This window comes from Diceros bicornis, chromosome 4 (assembly GCF_020826845.1).
Source record: "Diceros bicornis minor isolate mBicDic1 chromosome 4, mDicBic1.mat.cur, whole genome shotgun sequence".
Lineage (NCBI taxonomy): Eukaryota > Metazoa > Chordata > Mammalia > Perissodactyla > Rhinocerotidae > Diceros > Diceros bicornis.
The window spans coordinates 12312349-12333745 of NC_080743.1; the positions used below are offsets into that span (position 1 = coordinate 12312349).

General features: G+C 38.3%; 1 protein-coding gene across 1 annotated transcript in view; it reads left to right on the plus strand.

Annotated features, from left to right (window-relative positions):
- Window positions 1–21397, plus strand: part of TNNI3K (TNNI3 interacting kinase) — a 270883-nt gene that overhangs the window by 215530 nt on the left and 33956 nt on the right. Inside the window, exons 22-23 of the mRNA XM_058538296.1 lie at window positions 2491–2550; window positions 6234–6403. Coding sequence (XP_058394279.1) covers window positions 2491–2550; window positions 6234–6403 — 230 coding nt within the window. The remainder of the gene's footprint in view (window positions 1–2490; window positions 2551–6233; window positions 6404–21397) is intronic.

Consider the following 21397-nt stretch of genomic DNA (forward strand, 5'->3'; position numbering starts at 1 on the left):
TATAGTGACCTCAAATTCAATTGAAAAATGTTTCAGGGACAAAGGAATGATTATTTATATTTAAGGCTGTGCCAAGTAAGATGAGCATTGAGACTTAACCATTGAATTTAGCAATAAGGGAGTAGGTCTTTGTATCCTTGACGAAAGCAGTTTCAGCAGTGTTGTAGAAGAAAGCCTGATTGGGGTGGAGGACACATGGAAGGAGGAGAATAAAAGACTGCAAATTTAGGCAACTTTTCAGACATTTTTGGTGAATAGAGAAATGGAGTAGTAACTTGAGGAAGAAGTGGAGTCAAGAGTTTTATTTTGTTATTGTTTAAAATGGGAGAATATAGTATGTCTGTATGTTGATGGATTAAACACTACAAAGAGATTATTGATGATGCAAAAAAATAGAAGGGAGAGTTTTTGTTAGAGCAATGTCCTTGAGTAGATTAACAGGGATAAGATTAGTACACACTGAAGGACTTGGCCTCAGATAGAATCAGGCAGAGTTCATCTATAGAAATGGGAGTGAAGGCAGATTATATGGGTTTAGACATAGGTGGGTGGTCGATGTAGTGGGAACTAGAGGTTTGAGGAAAGAGGAAAAGGTACAAAATAGCCATCTGGATTGTGAGAGAGAAAGTAAACTAGAAATATGTAATAGCTTCTCTAGGCAGTACTGAGGGTCCACTTGAGGTTAGAGGGTCATGATTTTGAAGTAAGACCAGTCAGGATGAATTTAATCACGATTGGGATTTTTCCAATAGTGTACAAAATGCATGGTAGGGCAAGGGAATTGAGGCTGTGCGGAAGGGAGAGATATGATTGCCAATGAAATCTAAACTAAGTAAGGGGAGAAATGAGGTGAGTGAATGACAGTGAAAAGATGGTAATATGAACAAAAAAATGGGGGGGATAGATTAGACAATAGATGATAGATAGATAGATAGATAGATAGATAGATAGATAGATAGATAGATAGATCAATATTAACAAAAACATGGTTTTTAAGGCTGAGTGATATATACATGAGTGTTTATTGTACTATTCTCTTCTACTTTAGGGTATATTTGAAAATGTTCACAATAAAAAGTTGGGTTTTTTTTAATGGTAAGATGGTTTGTGTGGTCAAAGATTGTTGGAGTCAGAGTTCTAAAAGAAGTGAGCTAGAAAGAAAGGAGATAGAGCCCAGAAAGTGCCCTGATAGAAACTGAGAGGCTGGAGAGCATGGAGGGGTTGCAGGCATTGTTAATAACGGGGTCTAGGGTATGACCAGAGAGCTAAATGACTAAGGGAGGGTGAAGGGTAAGACTATTGCAGAAGATGAGACAAAGAAACCCAGAGGTCAGACCTTTGTAATGATTATCTACTTGGATAATAAAAGCACTGAGAGATGTTAGAGAACATGAGGACAGTGAGCCAAAAGCTAGAACCTTCAAAGAATGTGGGAGAGTGATTCAGCAGACTAGTTTGATAAGCTGGTGGTTTTTAGAGGAGAAACCATTTGGAAATTGCAATGACAGTAAGGAAGACACAGACCCCCACTCACCACCGCCATCCCCACCAACCTAGTGGTACCAGGAATATGGGCGAGAAAACGGCTTCCATTTGAGAGGGCTCTGGGGAAAGCAGTGTCCTCAGGGGAGGCCTAGATATTAAGATAGAAATTGCTCTACTAAGAATCTAAATTAGTTGGCTCCTTCACCTGAATGTTAAATTGGGTTATCCACCTCCTGGCAGTGAAAGTTTCATAAAGGGAGAAATGATGGTTTATGTAGTCCTTTGGATCTGACAAAAGGAGGCATATAATTTCTTCAGAAGAGACCAACATTTTCTAAAATTCCAAGAGTTTTTTCCATAGATCCATAATCATTTTTATATCCTTAGCAACTAGAACAAAGCTTGGAATGTAATCAGCATACAATACAATACATGTTTTTTTAACCAAACTCATCTGACACAGAAGTTCATAATGAACAATATCTTTAATGGCAGCTTTTGAAGATAAAAAGCTTATCTTAACCCCTAAAATAGGGCATAGTCATGAGGTTTCTGTTGATCTTAGTTTTGCATCTGAGATGGTATTTTCAAAGTGAAGCTAATTTTATAATTAGCTTTAGCAGTTCTTTTCCTACAGATACATTGTACAGTATATTATAAGGCACTGAGATAGTTAATAGTTTTTAGTATTCACTTTTATTCTTTCATTTTGAAGAGAAAAACCTGCCATTTAAAAACATGCAAAGCTAATTAAAGCTTTTCCACTTTTTCATTATCTGAATGTAGTTGCAAATTCTGCCTTAAAACTCTTATCAGAGGAAGACTCAACATTCCTCCCTGAGCAGCAAATGAACATTCAATTAATACTTCAATACAAGTGTATTTTAAATGAAAATATACTTTATTGTTAATCTCATTCTTTACAAATGCAAATACCCAATTTTAAAATCCAAAGAGTTGCCTCCCTTTTATTCTTTAGGAAAAAAGTCTTTTCTTTATTTACAGGGAAGACCAGAATTTTCTGAAGTTGTTACCAAGTTAGAAGAGTGTCTTTGCAACATTGAGGTAAGAACTTGAGCTTTTGAAATATGTCCATAGAAAAGCTGTGACTGTCCAAGGCTGCTGGGGAACGTAGGTAAGATGGTGCTTACGGAGAGAAAGTAAGCGTGAGTGTCCGTAACTCTGTTCACATTTTTACTCTGTTCTTTAAATTCCTGGCATGGAGCAGAATTGACTGCATCTATAGGGGCAAAGGCAAATTCAGAGTGAATTTGGGCCCTTCTAACAAATGATCAGGCGGGCAAATGGACACAGGCATGCCCCGCTTAAAAAATTGTTATGTAAGAATTTGAAAATATAACAATGTTAGAAGGTAGTTAGTTAAATCAATTTTTTCTATACATACAAAAGTTCCTACATACAGTGAAATATAAGCTAAAATATTAAGCATTGTTCATTTATGTTTAAGAAAAAGAAAATTTCACTAAAATTATTGCCTAAATTAATTGGGAAGCATTGCTTTTATACCACACATATGTTGCATAAAGTAATATGTGTTGGTAATCAGGCTAATGGAATCATCTTCCCTTAATATCAAGGAGCTGTTTGCTTTAATTTTCTCTATAATCGCCTTAATTTTCTATACACCTGGTCAGGAGATAGCATTTGAAGATAGTCAAGGGAGCTAAAATATGAGCACTAATTCAAAAATAGTAATATATTCCCAAATGCAAATGAGTGCCTTAGGAGAGGGGGATGGACATGGCACACAGTCTCATATACACGTGCATGTGAAGGGAAGGGGCAAAAAAGGGGGAAAGAGCATCAACCTGAGATTGTACAACTAAATCCCGAAGTGGAACCATTCAAAGCAAGTTCTCTTAAAAAAATATCAACTAAGAGTTGCCAGAACCTAGTCTATTGGAAAAGAGTTCCGGGTCTGCAATTGCATCCTGCAGTGAGTGGCTCTGTCTCATGACTGTTTATTGGAACTTCTGAAGAGGAAGCCTTTTATGTAGAGGGAAGTTTCAGTCTTTAGATGTAAAATTTCCTTTCATCTCTCGTCAGTCCTGAAACATACAAAGTGGAGAGAAGTAGGTGTCTATTTGGTGGGACTTCAGCAGCCCTTACCGACCAGAGCATCTGCCAGAGGCCTTGGGTGTTGGGAGATGCCTTTAAGGCTTGAGTTCCAAGTATCCTCTCACTTTGAACCTTTGTGTTTGACAGGGCAAGGTTGCTCCAAGTCTGGGGATACATCCAGTTAGATCAGAGAATGGATTCCAGAAACAGGGACAATGGTAGGATCTGCTAAAGTAGCTTGTCTTGTTATATTGACCAAGCCTCTTAACACAGTCTCCCCTAGAGGAGAAGATGAATAGCTATGGGGCTATGTGCAAAGAGAATTTGCTGGACTTGGTTGCATTAATTTATGGACCAGAATCAGCTTTAAGGGGCTTGACTTGCAGAGTTCCATAAGGCTCTATTCTCTCCATTCTTCAAGTTTTTAGTCACTGGTTTAGACCAAGGTCAAGAGGGTGCTGCTCATCACATTTGCAGATATAACAAAGTTGAGAGAGACAGTGTTGGGGAAGAGGGAGAATCCTCCTCTGCCCTTTTGCTTAAGATTCTTATGGCTGACCAAATAATTAAAAAGGAAGGTTAGCAGGAGAAAATCAAACAAAGTTTAATAACATGTATATATGGGAGAAGCCAGGGAAACTGAGTTTCTTGACAAATGTTGAAGGTTTTCACCTTAAATAGCATATTCAGGTAGACAAAGGAGGATGTTGGGGGTGGGGGGCGAGACAGCTATGGGAGATTACCAGAAAAGTACAGTAAACAAGAGTATGCAGATTTAAGGCCTCACCTTCCACATTGATAAGTTTCTAGAGATGAAGTCATCCCCCCTCTTCTCAGTACAGAGAGGGAGATACCTTTACAAATGGAGATTTCCCTTATAAATGTAAATGTTTGTCTGGCAACTCCTTGTAGGGCCACCTAGAGAATGTGGCCAGGGAGAGACAGAATTTTTGATAAAATGGGCTTGGTGCCTTTCCTATTGTAACATCTATTTTGCATTATAATACAGCCATCATCGAATAGTGCCTCCTTCTTGGAACAGGTCTTCTAAGTTAAATTCTTTAGGCAGTTTGGGGGAGGTCAAATGTTCATCAGAGAAAATAATCAAGGTAAAGAGATATATTTCAGTGTGGCCAATTTTGATCTCCCACAACAGCAAATATTCGAAAGCAGGATTCTAGAATATCTTGTAGTGTAAAGTAGTATGACATGTCTAACAAGAATAAATTTAACAAGAATAAATATAATGTCACTCACCAGAGTCAACGAAACAAGAGTAAAAGTATCAAATGGTGGAGATGTAGTTCAGGAGCATCATGAATGTTAGTGGATAATAAGCTCTTTGGGAGTTAGAATATGAAGTGGCTGTCTTACTACAGAAAAAAGGATGTAATCATTCCTCTCTGTTCTGAGATAGCCAAACACAATAGTACCCAGTTATGTCCTTTTAAAGGGATAATTAAAACTGGGACACAAATTGTAGGGAAGAGTGATCAGAAAGGTGAATGAATGTAAAGTCATTATGTGAGAATCAATTAGAGGAACCAAGGATGCTTGTCCCAGAGAAAGGAAAATTAGAACGAGTCCAACAGCTGTTTTTAAACATCTGAAGAACTATCGTATGGCAAAGGGATTGGCCTTGTTCTCTGTGGGCCAACAGATGGGAATGAAGTGCAATAATAGATGTGGTTTATTATGAGGAAGAACTTTCTAATGGTCAGAGCTGTCCTATGATAAATGAACGGATTTGGAGGCAATGAGATCCCCATCACTGGAGGTTCCCCATCAGCCTTCATAGCTGACTTGAAAAGGATGCACAGAAGAGATTCAATTGTTGACGAATTTGAAGGTTCATTTTAACACTGACATCACATGATTCTCAGAGCTTTACATAGAAATGTCTTGGCTACTATGAAGAACGTAGAATTTACATAAATTATTTTTTTAAAACCAAGTCTACTGTCTACATGTGTAATGAAATTATAATGTCGAAAGCATTAACATTCTCGATTGGTTTAGGTAGAGTACATAAACAGCAAGGTTGTCAAAAATTCAAGAAAACTACTTTTTTATCTTTCCTCTTGTCTTTCTCATTTTCTTCTCTCATACTCCATTTTCTAGCTATACTTAACCATTTGTAACTATTTTTAAAAATTCTCTCACAACAACTCTATTTAATCTTCACACTTGCCAGACAGTAAAACATCCTTCATTTTATAAAATGGATGTATTCTTGGAAAAGTGTGCATTAATCCAAAATCCACTTTATGTAGAGGGAATAATCTCATGTAAAGGGAATAATTTTAAACTACAATTTAAAGGAACTCTGCCGTGAATCACTGGAAAATGTAGAGAATCTTTTAACCATTAAATAATAACCTTCTAAATACCTATTTTGTAAATCTGATTTGAGCCTACTGTGTTTTCTGAAAGATGAGCATAAGTTTAATGGGCCAGCTCTCAGCATAGAACTGGGTCAAAAAAGTAAATCAAGCTAGCTAGGTGTTGCTATCAGAGGCCCAAAGGAAAAGGCAGAAGCAAGCTGAGATGAATAGAAATTAAAATATGAGAAATCCTAAAATAGAAAGTTAAAATAAGTGCATATTCTATTCTATGCCTTTAAGCCTTTGAATTTATTAAAGGATTGACATTGCCCCTCCTTCATTCAGCTGATGTCTCCTGCATCCAGTAACAGCAGTGGGTCTCTCTCGCCTTCCTCTTCTTCTGATTGCCTGGTGGGCCGGGGAGGGCCTGGCCGGAGTCATGTGGCAGCTTTACGGAGTCGTTTTGAATTGGAATATGCTCTAAATGCAAGGTCCTATGCTGCCTGGTCCCAGAGGTAAGTGTAATCTAAGCAGTAGTCTACAGTCAAGTCAGATTCCAGAATCTCAGCAAGATAGTCGCTTGACTTGATTAGTATCGACAGGCGATTTACCACCCCTGTGGCAAACTTTGAAACAGGAGTTCTGAGCCCATTTTCCTTATAATATTATGACCAAAAATTAGATATTTTATTGTCTGTTAGTTTAGGTTCTTTAAGTTTCAAGTAACAGAAATTAACTCTAGCTAAAACAAGAATCATCTAGCTATAGCAACAAAAGGAATTTATTCCAAGTATTCTGGGGTTATCTATGGACCTCAAGGAAGAATTCCATGTGTGGGAACCAAGAAACATCTTTGAGGATCTGAGCACCAAAAGTTCAGAATTCTGAGAATTACCATATGACCAAGCAATTCCACTCCTAGGTGTATACTTAAAAGAATTGAGAACAGGGACTCAAACAAATACTTGAACTCAAATGTTTATAGCAGCACTATTCATAATAGCCAAAAGGTGGAAATAACCCAGATATCCATCAACAGATGAATAAACAAAACGTGGTATCCATACAATAGAATATTATTTAGCCATAAAAAGGAATGATACATACTACAAGGTGCATGAACCTTGAAAACATGTTAAATGAAAGAAGCCAGGCAAAAAGGTCACATACTGCATGACCCTATTTATATGAATATCCAGAATAGGTGTATCGCACAGTTCAGGCTGCCGTAACAAAATACTGTATACTGAACAGTTTAAACAACAGAAATTTATTTTCTTACAGTGGAGGCTGAAGGTCCAAGATCAGGGTGCCAGCATAGTCAGGTTCTGGTGGGACATATAGGTGGCCATCTTCCTGGCTTACAGATGGCCACCTTCTCACTGTGCCCTCAAATGGCAGAGAGAGCTTTCGTGTCTTTCCATCTTTTTATAAGGTCACAAGTTCCGTCAGATCAGGGCTTCACTCTTCTGTCCTCATTTAACCTTAATCACTTCCTTCAAGGCCCTGTCTCCAATACAGTCAAATAAGGGGTTAGGGCTTCAACATATGAATTTGGTGGAAGGGGGACACAACTCAATCCATAGCAATAGGTAAAACCATAAAAACAAAAAGCAGATTGGTGGTTGCCAGGGGCTGGGGGGAGGGGGTAATTGGGAGTAACTGCTTAATGAGTACAAGGTTTTATTTTGGGGTGATGAAAATATTTTGGAATTAGATAGAGGTGGTAGTTGCAAAACATTGTGAATGTACTAAATGCCACTGAATTGTTCGTTTTAAAACAGTTAATTTTGTGTTATGTGAACTTCACCTCAATGAAAAAAAGCCAAAAAAAAAAAAAAAATTTAAGCAAAGGGGCAAGTTAGTAAAAGAGAAAAAAAAGTTCAGCATTCTTCTATAGTGAGCTCTGCTGTTTGCATGCCCCAGTTCCCAATAGATAGTCTGTTTGTCTCTCAGCTTAATTGTCAAGTTTCAAAGAGAGATACATCAGTCATCTATTGCCATAAGAATTCTATATAAACCCCCACGCAAATTTAAGAATATATGACCATAAGCATTTATTTCTTGCTGATGTGTCTGTGGGCTGGTTTTAGGTGGGCTTGACTCTGAGCTGCAGGCTGTATCCAGATCTGCTCCATGTATCTCTCCCCCTCCTTGGACCAGCAGCTACTTAAGGCATGTTCTTCTCACAGGCAAAAGCTAGGAACTCAATGAGACAAGCCCAACTTCACATGCACATTTAAAGCTTTTGCTCAAGTTGCATCCTGTGACATTCCACGCGCAAGTCACATGGCCGAGTCTAACTTCAATAGAGAAAGAAAATATACTCAACCTCCAGTGGGAGGAACTGCAAAGACACATGGCAAAGGGCATAGATACAAAAAGCATAATAAATTAGGAATAAATGCAGTCTGCCACGAGAGAGAAAACAATTGGCCCTTTTTGGATCAAATGGACACCTCTGGTCTAAGCAAACATAGTTGGAATGGAAGTGGGGTCATATTTCATTAATATGATCATGGCTTCCAGGGGCCCCTGTTCTGGCTGGGGAGCAGAAAAGGCAGTCACTTATATGAGCTCGATGGATACCCTAGAAAGTGCATACTGCAACCCATGGAAAATCAGAAATGACTGGCTTAAAGTCTCTGTACTTCCACATGACCTCCAAAGCATTTGCACCTGAGCCGTTATGCATGCGCACTCACACACGCGCATATGTAAACACACTCACACACTCCATCATCTGAGTATAATTTCTTACGTTGAAGGTAGAGAAAGATTATCTGGAGTTAGAAAGGATCTTATACCATCTACAAATTGCCACTGTTGCCTTTTTAGCCGTAGTTATTATATTCCTGGTCTGACAAAAGAGTTGCAGCTGCAGCTATGAAGAGATGGGAATCTGAATCATGAAGACTTTAATCTACAGAATGTCATGAAATTAAGTATCAGCAGGTTTGATTGATAACCAGGCCAACTGGACACAATTCTTTACTGGCTTCCAGTCTCTCACTTAATTTCATAAGGGGCTCATAGGCCAAGATTAGATTAGGTTCGGTCACAGCACCATCTTTTAGTTCCATCTGCTCTTCTTATTCTTTACTTGTGATTTTAAAATTAATTCTCTGAACAGTCAGATTTTGATATTTCCAAAGCACCTGAGGCAGGTGTCCTCTTGAGGCAGAGGTTTAAGAGGATGAGTTGTGGCATCAGACAGATTGGATGTTCAATCTCAGCTTTGCCATTGACCAGCTCAATGACCCTGGGCAATTTACCTAAGTCTTATATGTAAAACACAGATAATAATACCACTTAAGATTGTTATTGAGAGAGACAGTATTGTCACAGGTGTGACTGATTGATTGAAAGATGCCAGCAGACCCAAGCAAAAGATACAAGAACCTATAGTGTAGATAAGTCACACAACTTACAATACATAGCCACACAGCATGGGAGGCACAGCAGCCCTCCCAATTGAGTGAGTTGAGGGTGGAGGGAACATGGCTTCTCTGGCCTTCAAGAACCCAAAGAGGTATACCACTACTCATAAAACCGCCCAAATGGAGTGGGAAAAACCCATCAAGTTTTTTGAGATGCTCCTTTTGATATTTTCCTAAGGCTTTTTATACCCTCCTGGCCCTTCACAAGGGTTATGGAACTCTGATAAGTGTTTGTCTGTGTACTTGGTTCAAATTTCTCTTACCAACTTAGTACACCGTGAGTGCTGTGAGCATGCACTGAAGGTCAGTTTGTGAGTTGTACCATCCCTCTAGCAAGCTCAATCTTTGGACTGCTTGAAAGCAACTCCAGAAATAGGTAAAGCATTTAGCTAAGCTGTAAGATGCACCAAGATAGGAATCACGTCTGTTTTATTTATAGCAGTATCCCTAGTATCTAGCAGTGTAATTGGCATAAAGTCAATGTGCAATAAATATTTGTTTCGTAGATAAAGGATTGGATAAATTCACTCAATAAATCTTAATTATCATTAGTTTGGAGCATAAACAGTGAACAAGCTTCAACTGTTTTCTCTATTCTTTCCGTTTAAATAGCTATCACTATTGAGCATCTCCTGCATGCTGGGCACTATTTTAGACACTGAATAGTCATCTAAGTGAGCCTTAGGAAGCAGCTATTCCAATTTTTATATGAGGATGAGGCTCAGAAAGGGTAAGTAACTTCCCTAGGTTTATAGAGGCAGAGCTGGAATTCTCGCCCAGGACTCCTCTATGCTTTCTGAATTTCTCTGGCATAGGAGGTGGCACTTTTCAGAAGCTTGATATATTTTGCCAATACTTGTATCTGCTGGACTTCTTCCAGTTTCTTCTGGAAGTTGGTCAGAGAAAGAATTCAGCTACTCCTCCCAAGCCTGCTTTTTCAGCTTGTGTATACGAAAGACAGAGCAAGTGAGACCAAAGATCAAGAGGTTTTTAAAGTCAGGGAGCCTGAGGATACAGGAACTGATGGACTAACTCCAGGAGGGCCAGGAGTTTAACAGCCTGGAAGACAGTGGCTCTCAACTTTGGCTGCACATTAGAATCAGCTGGGGAGCTTTTACAAGTACCAATGCCCAGGACCATTAAACCAAAATCGATAGGGGTGGCACCCACACATCAGAAGCTTTTAAATTTTCCCAGGTGATTCGAATATACATCCAAGTATAAGAAGCATGCTAGAAGAGAATGCTGCAATGCTAACCTGCCAGTCACTCTGTGGGAAGGGGATGCTACTGATGGGATAAACAGAAAAGTGAGAACAGAGTTTCCTGAAACAGCAGCTGCGACCAAAGGAGATCATTTTGAAGGCTGGTTACCTGTATGGTCTCTCCCAAAAGTCCTTGTAATGTACTAGTAATGTCTGATCTAAGAGGCATTCTAACTCACTCACTGAAATCATACAAGGTATAATTTTTAGCTTGGCATCATGCTTTTAAATAAAGGGTACAAGATCTGGCCTGTAGACCTGACTAATGAATGTTCCCAATTCTGGGCCTCAGAGCCCTCAACGATGTCTTAAAAATGGTACATTTATTTTTCCATTTTTGGTTATGGAGTTTACAGCCTATAGTTTTGTAATGCGTGATTTGATGGGAGTTTTGGTTGTTATTTGTTCGCATATTTGTTTTTAATGATTATTATTTTCCTTCACAAAATAAATGTCAAGGTGGGAACTTGTGTCAGATATTTTCTCCACAGGTAATAGAAATTCACTGATTTCTACTAAAACCACAAATTGATGAAATCTGAGACTGAGGAAGGCTGTCCTGAAATTCTGCTTCTTTTAAAATATTTCATGTCTCTAGATATATTTGGAAAACTAAGCATGTGGCGCTTGCTCCTCCCGCAGGGTTTGAAATCTCCCATCTTGTACATGGATTACATCATATAAATTTAGAAATGGCAAAGTGATGCACAACCTTTCAGATGCGAAAACCAATTAGTGTTTGTGTGGGGCTGGGCTCTGAGAATAGAACGCTGTGACCTAGTTAGCTGTCCAGAAGAAAACCAGAGATCCAGAGATCGGAACTGTAAAAGTGATACGTTTGGAATTAATGTTTCACATTTCAAAAGGATCCGTCAAAGAGTTCCTTTAAATAGAAAGCTTGCCTAGTATACTTAGAATGCAATCCAACTACAACAGTTGAGTATAAATTATAAAATTTTAATTTATACATAGTTTTTCTGCAATGAAGCAATTGTGTAAGATGATAGCACCATGAAACTGATCTTTCTAGGAGAAATGAAAAAACGAGAGCGGTGAGGGGGTCACCTCCATTTGCTGTTGTGGAGCAGGATTGTTTATCCAGTTACAGCAGTAGTGTCTCCTCCTTGCCACCGAGAAAGTCAAATACTTTTTAAACTATCACCACTCCTCTATGCTTGTTTGATACTAAAACTTCCCTCAGGCTCCTTAAATGTTCTCTTTTCTTCCAATTCTCTCTTCATCCGCAATTTATTTTTCTTGCCAGCTCACCACAATCAGTTTCAACACTGTGCTCATGAGCACCTTAAACTCCTCCCACCTTGCTTCTCTCTTCTTCGTGAGTTTTCTTGTAATTTCATACAATCCATGGCTCCAACTCTCTCTCTCCTTCTCTCTCTCTCTCTCTCACACACACACACACACACACACCATACACACACACATACACTCACACACTCACACAGAGTTAACCTCAGTTCACGTGTGCAACCTTGACCACTCTGCTTCCTTTGTAAATTCTTTAGCTTCTCTCCCATTCCAGCTTCCCCATGCCCTAATCCACTTAACCCTCTACTGCCAGCATAGTTTTCCTCCTGTAGAACTCTAATTATATCATTACCCTACTTTAAAACCACCAATAATTCTCCATTGCTTCTAAAAATAAGTGAAATTATGTCATTCTGGAATCCAAAATGATCAATGATACACATTTCCAATTTTACTTCCCACTGAACATGTTCCAGTGGTTCCAGACAGAGTGATGCTTTCACTCTGTCTCTTCTCAAATGCATTCTAGGGCTTTTGGAACTGTATGAGTCACTTTTTGGTAGACCCAATGACTAGGGAGGTGCTACTGATGTTTAGTGGGCTGGGGCCAGAAAGTTGAACTGCCTACAATGTTTTGGACAATCCTATATAATAAAGAATTATCCTGTGCAAAACAGTGATAGCATCCCCAGTGACACACACTATAGACAAATTAGAAGTTCTACTCGTTCCCATACACACCCTATGTTTAACCTACTGTCAACCTATCCCTATATCCTAACTATATTTTAACCTTCATGCCCCTCCCCCAATCTTGTTAAAATGTTAATCAGCCTTCAGTAATATCTCAATCAGCTTAATCACTATGTCATGAGAGAGCCTTGTCTAGGGCTACCCCATCCCCACCCATACCTTACCAAAAGCCATAGTACTTTGTGCTACTTTATGCACTTGCATTATTTTGTCTTATATTATAATTATTTATTTTTTATCCCCCATTAACTCATAAGTAGTTTAAGGACAGAAACTGTCTTTTGTTTTTATTCAAGTGCCTACAATATCTCGTTTATAATGTAACTGTATGTGGTGAATATTAAATATTTTTATTTATAACAAATTAGCGGAATCATTAGTTGGGCTGTGAATGCCAGGCTTTGTATTTCTGCATTTTAAGTGAGTAAAACTCTGGCACTTAGAGTTTTTGACCCCTCCATTCCCATCAAGTTCAAATCTATTGTTGTACAAAAATAATGAATCACACATGTTAATTCAAACTTTTTTCCACCTCATTGCCTCACCATTAGGGCATTAAATGTCCACCTATTTCTTTTCAACCAACAAAAAGATAGAATGTAGGTACCTGAAAAGTGTGAGGAGAGAAGTGATTGATGCATTCATTCTCAGTGTGTTTAAAAAAGGAGAGATTGCTTTGAATAGAGGTAGTTAAGAAACGTTTCATTGAAGAGGCAGATGATGGAGGTGTAGTCCAGGTATAAAGAGACAGGATGAACAAACATGCAATAATGATTGTGAACTTTCTTTTCCTTCCTTCCTAAAAGGAATAGGCGCCCCTTTCTTGACTGATCTGTAACAGTAGTTCTTTCAAATATCAAGGATTTACATTTAGCTAGGTGTGTTTTCAGTTTTCCTGTTCTGTTCCATTGGGATAGTTGTTTACCCTTGTGTCAATAGAACACAATTTTAATTACAGTAGCATTATTAAAAGTCTCGATATCTAGTAGGGCATGTATCATTTTGGCTATTCTTGATTATTCTTGGCTTTTTACTCTTCCATATAAATTTTATAATCAGCTTACATTTTCCACACACAAAAAATAGGACTTTGATTACAGATATTTTAAACCTATAGATCAACATGGGAAGATGTCACATCTTTATGATATCGAGTTTCCATTTTCATGAACGTAGTACATTTTTGCATTTATTTAGACGTTCTTGAATATCTTTTAGTTAGATTTTATAATCTTCTCTGTGAGGTTCTTATACACCTTTTGTCATATTGATTGTACATTCATTGTGATTGCTGAAATAATTTGAATTCATTGCTACCATATTATTTTATTCTCTCTAGGTTTTTTTTCCTCCCTGACCCTATCCTTTTTTGTTTTCCTTTGGATTATTTGAATATGCACTCTGTTTTTCTATTCTTTAGTGGGTATCCTAGAAACTTTAACATATTATTTAACTTAACAAATTCTATATTTAATATATTTGTCCTACTCCCAAACAAAAGAGAGATCTTAGAGCACTTTTGTTGCAAATCATTCCCTCCTGAATTATATGATACTTATGTCCATTATTTTAGTTCTATAATGATTTTTTTAATTCTACAGCTTAGATAGTATTTTATTGTCATATACAGCTGTGGTTTATTTAGACTTACCATATTTACTGTTTCATTGTTAATTATGCTTACATTTCACATTTTCCTGCTAGATCATTTTCCTTTTCCTCAAATGCATCTTTAAAAATTCCTTTAACATGACTCTGTTAGAGAAGTAAACATCTGAAAACATCTTAATTTCCTCTCTTTCTTGAAAGAAATTTTAGTGGATATAGGATTTGAGGTCTTTATTACTTTCCCCCTGCACCTTCAAGATGCATGCCACGTGTTTCTGACTTTCCTTGTTGCTGTTAAAATTTCACCTATGAATCTAGTTATCATTTCTTTTATTTTCAATCTGCCTTTTATAACTGCTTTTAGAGCTTCTCTTTGTCTTTGGTATCTTACAACTTAAGTATGTCTTGTATAGTTATAGGTTTAATTTATTTATCTTGCTTTGAATTTGTTGGGTGTCCAGAATCAGAGCATTGGCATCTCTCATACATTCTGGATAATTCTCAGCCACTATCTCTTTTACTATTTCTTTACCCCATCTCCTGTATTCTCTCTTTTGGAACTCTAGAAGTATTTGATCTTTTCACTCTATTTTTCACATTTCTCAATCTCTTTTTTAATATTTCCCACCCTTTACTTTCTCTATACTGCTTTCTGGTAATTTCTTCAAACCTATCTTCAAGTTCATGTATCATCTCAGCAGCTGGATCCAATATGTTGTTCTGTTCATTGCATTTCTATTTCAATTCATTTCTAATTTCCATTCCATTTCTAGAAGTTGTATTTTTTTTTTTTTTTGCAATTTGACCGGACAGTTTTGAAAATCTTTTGTTCCTTCCACATGCTTTTAATTGATTCTTTTCTTTCTTCAAACACAGTTATTTTATATTCTATGTCGGAATATCTGATATTTCTAATCTCTGCAGTCTTTATAGGTCTAATTGTGTAGTTTCTTATTTCTGCAGATTCTTGCTCCTGGTTTCATCATGTATTTAGAGACTTTTGTTTCTATTGTGAGCTCATGTTCCTTGGAACTTTATCTCTGGCAATTCTTTGGCCCTTATTGGGTGTAGGTTACTTCATAGATGATTTGCTTTTGCTCTTGCTGATCATCTGGGACACTAACCCCTCAGGACCACTTTAAAACTTCAACTTGGAGTTTTTCATAAAACATATGTAGTAATATTTTTGTCTTTAAAACTTGTATCTGTGTGGGCTTGTGTATGGACTTCTCAGGGTAAATATCTCACTTTCTTATTTTTCTCACTTTACCTGGAGCCAAGGATAAAATAGGGCACTTATTCTCTGCATCTCCCTATGTATAGTGGATTTTCTTGTTCCTGGTTCACTCTGGGGTTATCTTTGAGGATTTTGGCTTTATACTGGTGTTTTTTATCTGACCTCCCACCTTGCTTGGGCCCATGCTGTGTTTCCCCCATGTGGTCCACTAAAGTTCAAGCTTTAGACCAACAGGAATCAGTATGAGAGCTTATTCATAGCACTTATATCCACCTGGAATTATAGTTTTAGCTAATCATTTACTTTTTTATTAGTATCTCCACTAAACTGTAAACATCATGAGGGCATGAACTTCTCTCCTTTTTGATGCTGTATCTCCAATACTTAGTACAATGTCTGGCACATGGTAGGTGCTAAATACCTATTTGTGGAATGAATGAATGATCATGATAAATCCTCATAAACATTATGCCATTTAATCCTCATAACAATCTTGTAAAGTAGGCCTCATAGTTTCCATTTTTAAGGTAAAACAAACTGTAACTCAAATGATATAAGTAATTTGTATGAAACTCTGTGGTGGGAAAATGGTGGTTACTAGTTGAATCTGGGTCTGTCTGGTAGTGTTTCCATTGTACCGTGCTGTCTCTGAAGACTAAGATTGACCAACATGTTTGAACCATCTTTAAGGAGCAGAAACTTCTAACCTCTTGTTTGTGCTTTGAGGATAATCAACAGGGAGCTAGCCATAGTGCTGAACTACTTCCCTCTGAAGCTCTGCCAGATCCAGTGGAACGTAGTGCACTCTCAGTCTATGGCTAATATAGCCTTTGATTGCAGGGAAATTTTCCCTTCTCACTCTGACTACCTCTGATACTAGCCGCTTTACCTCCTCAGCTTATGCCTGCTCATAACAGATCTTTATAATCAGCTGCCTGCACTAATACAGAACTAACATGAACACAGCAAACTCCACATCTACTGCCTCATTCACCAGCATGCCATGGCCTAACCTTGCCCCCTTATCTTCTTTAATGGATGTCTCTGGAAACCAGCCTGACTCCCTGGCCACATTTCTAAAGCAGCAAGAACCAATCAGAACATATAAAAGGATAAACTCTTTCCTTCTAGACACTTGGGGACCAGTTTTGAGGATAACTCTACTTTAGTATGATTTCTTTATTGAATCAAGTACGTTGTTTTACAACTAGGCCTTCTTTTCATTTCCTCATTAAATATATTCTCCACTATAGTATTCAATTGCATTCACTGTGGTTTTTTTTTGAGAGAATCTTTTTGCTGACATTTTGGGGCAACAAATAGTCTGATGATCTAATGACGAGGGTTTCATAAGTTTTTCAATCCTGGAAATGAAGAGAAACACTGCCCTTTCTCACTCATAAACATAATTAAGGCCTAGCATCTCTTAGCTGATTCTACATAGAAACAATTTTAAGATTTATAAATTTAAGGAAACAATAAAAAGATAGCATCTTTGGATTTCTGAACTATTTCTTTACTTATTAAAGACTGTTGATTTACAATATGACATCTGTAGAATTTACAAAAGACCTCAGCGCATTTCAGAGCATCTCTATCTAACTCGCACTTCAGCTATGTCTTCTGAGCTTATAGAGAGAGTGGCCTGACTCACTCCTTGACTTAAGTTCTGTGGGCCTTGCTCACACTGTTTGTATAATGAGGAGAGTAAGACGTTGCTTGCCTAATCTAGTGACAAGACAACTTCTTTTCTCAGGATAGTTATCACCTCTGGGATGTATAGTTTTTGTGACACTTGCCGAAGGTCAGTTATCAAGCTCATTAAGGTTCTGCACTGGAAAAATATAAAAACCAAAGGAGAGCAGCTAGAATCTAACCAATTGCCAGGATGCCTGTCAGTGGCCTTTTATCTCGTTCTTTTTAAGCTCAAATCTTCTTGAGGTGCCCATAAGTTTTTCTAATTAGCAAAAGCAGAAAATTTCCTAATGTCATAGAGTATGGAGTTGAGAGAGAAAATATATAGCTATTCACATGGATGTGAGGGTGTTAAAGAACTTGGTATATCTCCTCATTATGTCTCTGAATGTCATGTAATAAGGAGGGAAAATTACAGGAAGTAGAGAAAGGTCTTGCAGGAAGTTCACACTATTTCCATGAAGGTCCAAATAATAGGTATAGTCATCTATTTATATTTACATAAAACCTCTTTGCCACAGCCCTAGGTGCCATACCCAGAAAGCGCTATAGTGAAATAAGCAAAGAACTCCCATATGCACTCATACACAAAAAGTGAACAGAAAACTATGAATTGATTGCTAGTCCCCTCTGCATTTCATGCTACTGATATCCTACAAATCATCAGAATTGGAAATAGTCTGCTTAAATGCGATAGGGCTCTGTGTAAGAACTCTCTCTCAGCTCATGTGGACCCCGAGCAATTGTGTTAGTGACGCTTTTCTAGTTGCTTTGCTCCTAACGCCACCTAGCAATCAGCTGACAAACCATGGGTGGGGCCTCCAGCCTTTCTGACTGCTGTACCAAGGAGAGAGGCTTAGCGATTTCACACAGAACAAAGGCAGTCAGCCTTGGAGTTAGGAGCATGTGAAAAATGTCAATCTTTTCCTTCAGTTCCTTGACTTTTAAAATCACCCTTCGTTTAAAACAGGCTTCTCCATGAAAAATGTAAAAGAAAGAACATCAAACAAAATATTCTGTTCAGAAGGGGAAGTGATGAAAAATGGGAAATTAATAAAAGTGGAGATATGAGAAGAGCCCTACGTGTGTAAAATTGGCACCTTCTTTATAAGCTGTAAGGACCTGAATTTATTGTCAAGCATAAAAGATTTGCATGAAAAGAGTGAGCGAGTGACATATTTAGGTTACAGCATATGCACTTGAGAGAGAGAATGAGATGCAGCTCTCACCGTGGCCATTCTGATGCTGTAATTTCGTGTTCTTCTCTATCCCTCAGCATGCTTGTTAGCAACCGAAAATGGGCTCCCTCATAACCCAAAGGGCGAGCCAGAGTGCACTTCCCTCTTCAAGCGTTTTGTAATACTAATTAACTGATTCCCAGCCACACGAAGGGAACCTGCAAAGATTCGCCAGCGGCAAACCACTAAATAAATGGTGACAGATTTCTCAGTTTTCAATTAGACAAAATGACATATTGGGACAACGAATAGCCTGACTTTCTAATGATGAGAGTTTTATGAGTTTTTCATTCCTGGAAATGAAGAGAAGCCCTGGCCCTTTCTCCATTCATAACCAAAATGAGTGCCCAGACCCACTCTTAGGTACATCAAAGCACACAGATGCTGCCTTTGGCAGTGACGTTTGTGGACGACTGAAAGTCAGACTTGGTCCCAAAATACTGCTTTTGAGACTGCTTTTGCTCTGCTGAAATGTCTGAGAGGACACAGCACAGGGACCAAAGAGAACAACTGGCCTAATTAAATCTGTACAGGCAGCACCGTGTGCCTTCAACACTGTGACTCCAGCTCTGCCCCGCCCTGCTCTCTCCTGACTCCAGTGTTTGTGCTGCGAATCTCTTGCTAGCATGGCAACTGTTGCTATGTTTGCAGTAATAAGAAGTGGGTGATGCTGGTGTCTCTGTAATGATTCAGATACAAGAGCAATGATTTCTAAATAGATTTCTGAAGCAGCTCTTATAATGGCTCTGCACTGTTTAACAGGTTTAATTCCTCATAGATTTTTTTTCTTCTTTTCACCTTTAGCACCTTCCAATTTAGTCCAGTTGAGACTAAATCTAACCCTCATATAATGCAAAAAATGGCAACATCCTTCCTTTAGCTTGCTAGTATTTGAAACAGGAAGTTTCTTGTTAAAGAAGACATTTCACAAGTCATTGTTTCTTATTGTCTCCTTGGAAACTATGAGATTGAGTTTTTCTTGGTGTTTAGGTAAGCAGCTAAGACAGCCTGAAAAAATTGTGGACCCAGGAAAAAACATAGTTCCGATATCAACCAAAGTGGAATGAAAAACATCCACCATTAATATTTGTGATATTAACTGAGCATTTTATATTAATGAATAGATGTTTTAAAGGCCTCAATTCCAAAGAAGTACAAAAAATTCACTAGTGGACGTATGTTTAACTTCCTGAATCCTCTTCCAAAGAGACAGCAAAAAGAATGAAACCCTCTTTTTTGGCCTTAATCAGGCACCTATTTGCCAGCCAGTGTTAACTGTCCACCTACACATCACTGGATGCTAACACAGCCCAGGCCCTAGGGAAGATATGATTGAGATAAGACCATGCACTCTGATGGCAATTTTAACCTGGCCAAAAAAGGAAAAGAGACGACACATTATGAGTTTTGATGACTTCTATGTTCCAGACACTATTGTGCATTTTTGGTATGCCAATCGTATCACTGACTTACCACAAGTCTTCCACAAGGTAGGAGTTATTTATCAGTATTCTACAAATGAGAAAACTGGAGCACACAAAGGATAAATGACCTGTCCAAGGCTTTGTAGCTAGTTAGCAGCAGGGCCAAGATTGAGCCTGGATCAGCCAGAGTCCAAAGCCCGTGATCTCTGCACTACTTGCTGAGCTGCTGTGCTGTGAGACAGAGAGCTACTCTCATACTAATCAGCTGTGTGGCGTGGGCAAGACCCTTCCTGCCCTGGGTTTCAGGATTCTGGTCTATTCCAAGGCATGTGAACCAGACCTTTGTTACTCAAGGTGTGGCCCATGGACTAGCAGCTTAGCCTCACCTAGGAGCTTGTTAGAAATTCAGATGACCAGGCCCCATAGGAACTGACTGAATCACAATCTGCATTTTAGCAAGATTTTAACCAGTGACTTGTGAATGTACATTAAAATTTCAGAAGGGCAGGACTTGCCAATCTCTGTGAAACCTTCTAGCTCTAGTGTATTTAGAATGTTGTCACCCTTATATTTCTACATCCTACTCCTCCTCCAAGGTTGCATCACCTCCTCAAACACACATTCCTAACCCCCTCCTTATACTTGATGGAAAGATTTTTCTCTCATCTAAGAAAAGTTTCATTTACTTTAATTCACTTACCACTTTCTACTTAGATCATGCCTATGTTGTATAAGTTCCTTGATGGGGGAGACCCACCTATGTGAAATAATTTTATACCTGCAATACCAACTGTCATAGTATGTTACACTAAAGAAAATATGTTGAAAGAAATGTTGAATAAATCATTATCTTAATTTAGTTACAGTATCATATAGTGCTCTGATTGCAAGATCCCCATATTATCTATTATGAATATTTCAAGACAAGCACAATCTGAGCGTTCTTTGAATATGGGTCCAAAGAAGCTAGCAAATAGCACACGTAAGAGCAGTTTTCAAACTTTCTCACTTCACCTTTTTAGCACACAAATACATGAAAGATTCAATTAAGACTAAGCTCAACTCCAAAATCTCCTCTTCTAGGAAGTCTCCCTGGATACCCTCAACTGGTTAAATACCTGTCATGTTTATTGCCAGCTTATCCTGTGCATATCCCATCAGAGCATGGAAACCATAGATAATCATTATATCAACTGCCCCCCTGCAAACAGACACACACATATTTTACACTCCTTGAGGTCAGAAATTGTGTCTTTCATCTTTACACTCCTAATGTGTATCACAATGTTTGGCACATAGTATGTGGTAGGTATATGTATCTCGAATGAATGAATGAATAGCTCAATCAATGCAAATCTTTTGATTCCAAAGTCTCTCTTTTGCTCCACATTAGGGTTCATTGACACTAAAACATGGAGAAGCACAGCTCTGTGGTGAGATTTAAGAAGTACTTCTTTCAACCATGTTGGCATTCTCTACCAACAGGGCACTTTAATTTAGTGTCACATGAGCTAGTCCTCCAGGCACATGACCCTGCGACTTAGGTACTTGAGTACCTTTGGGACACCCAAGGTTAAAACTTGA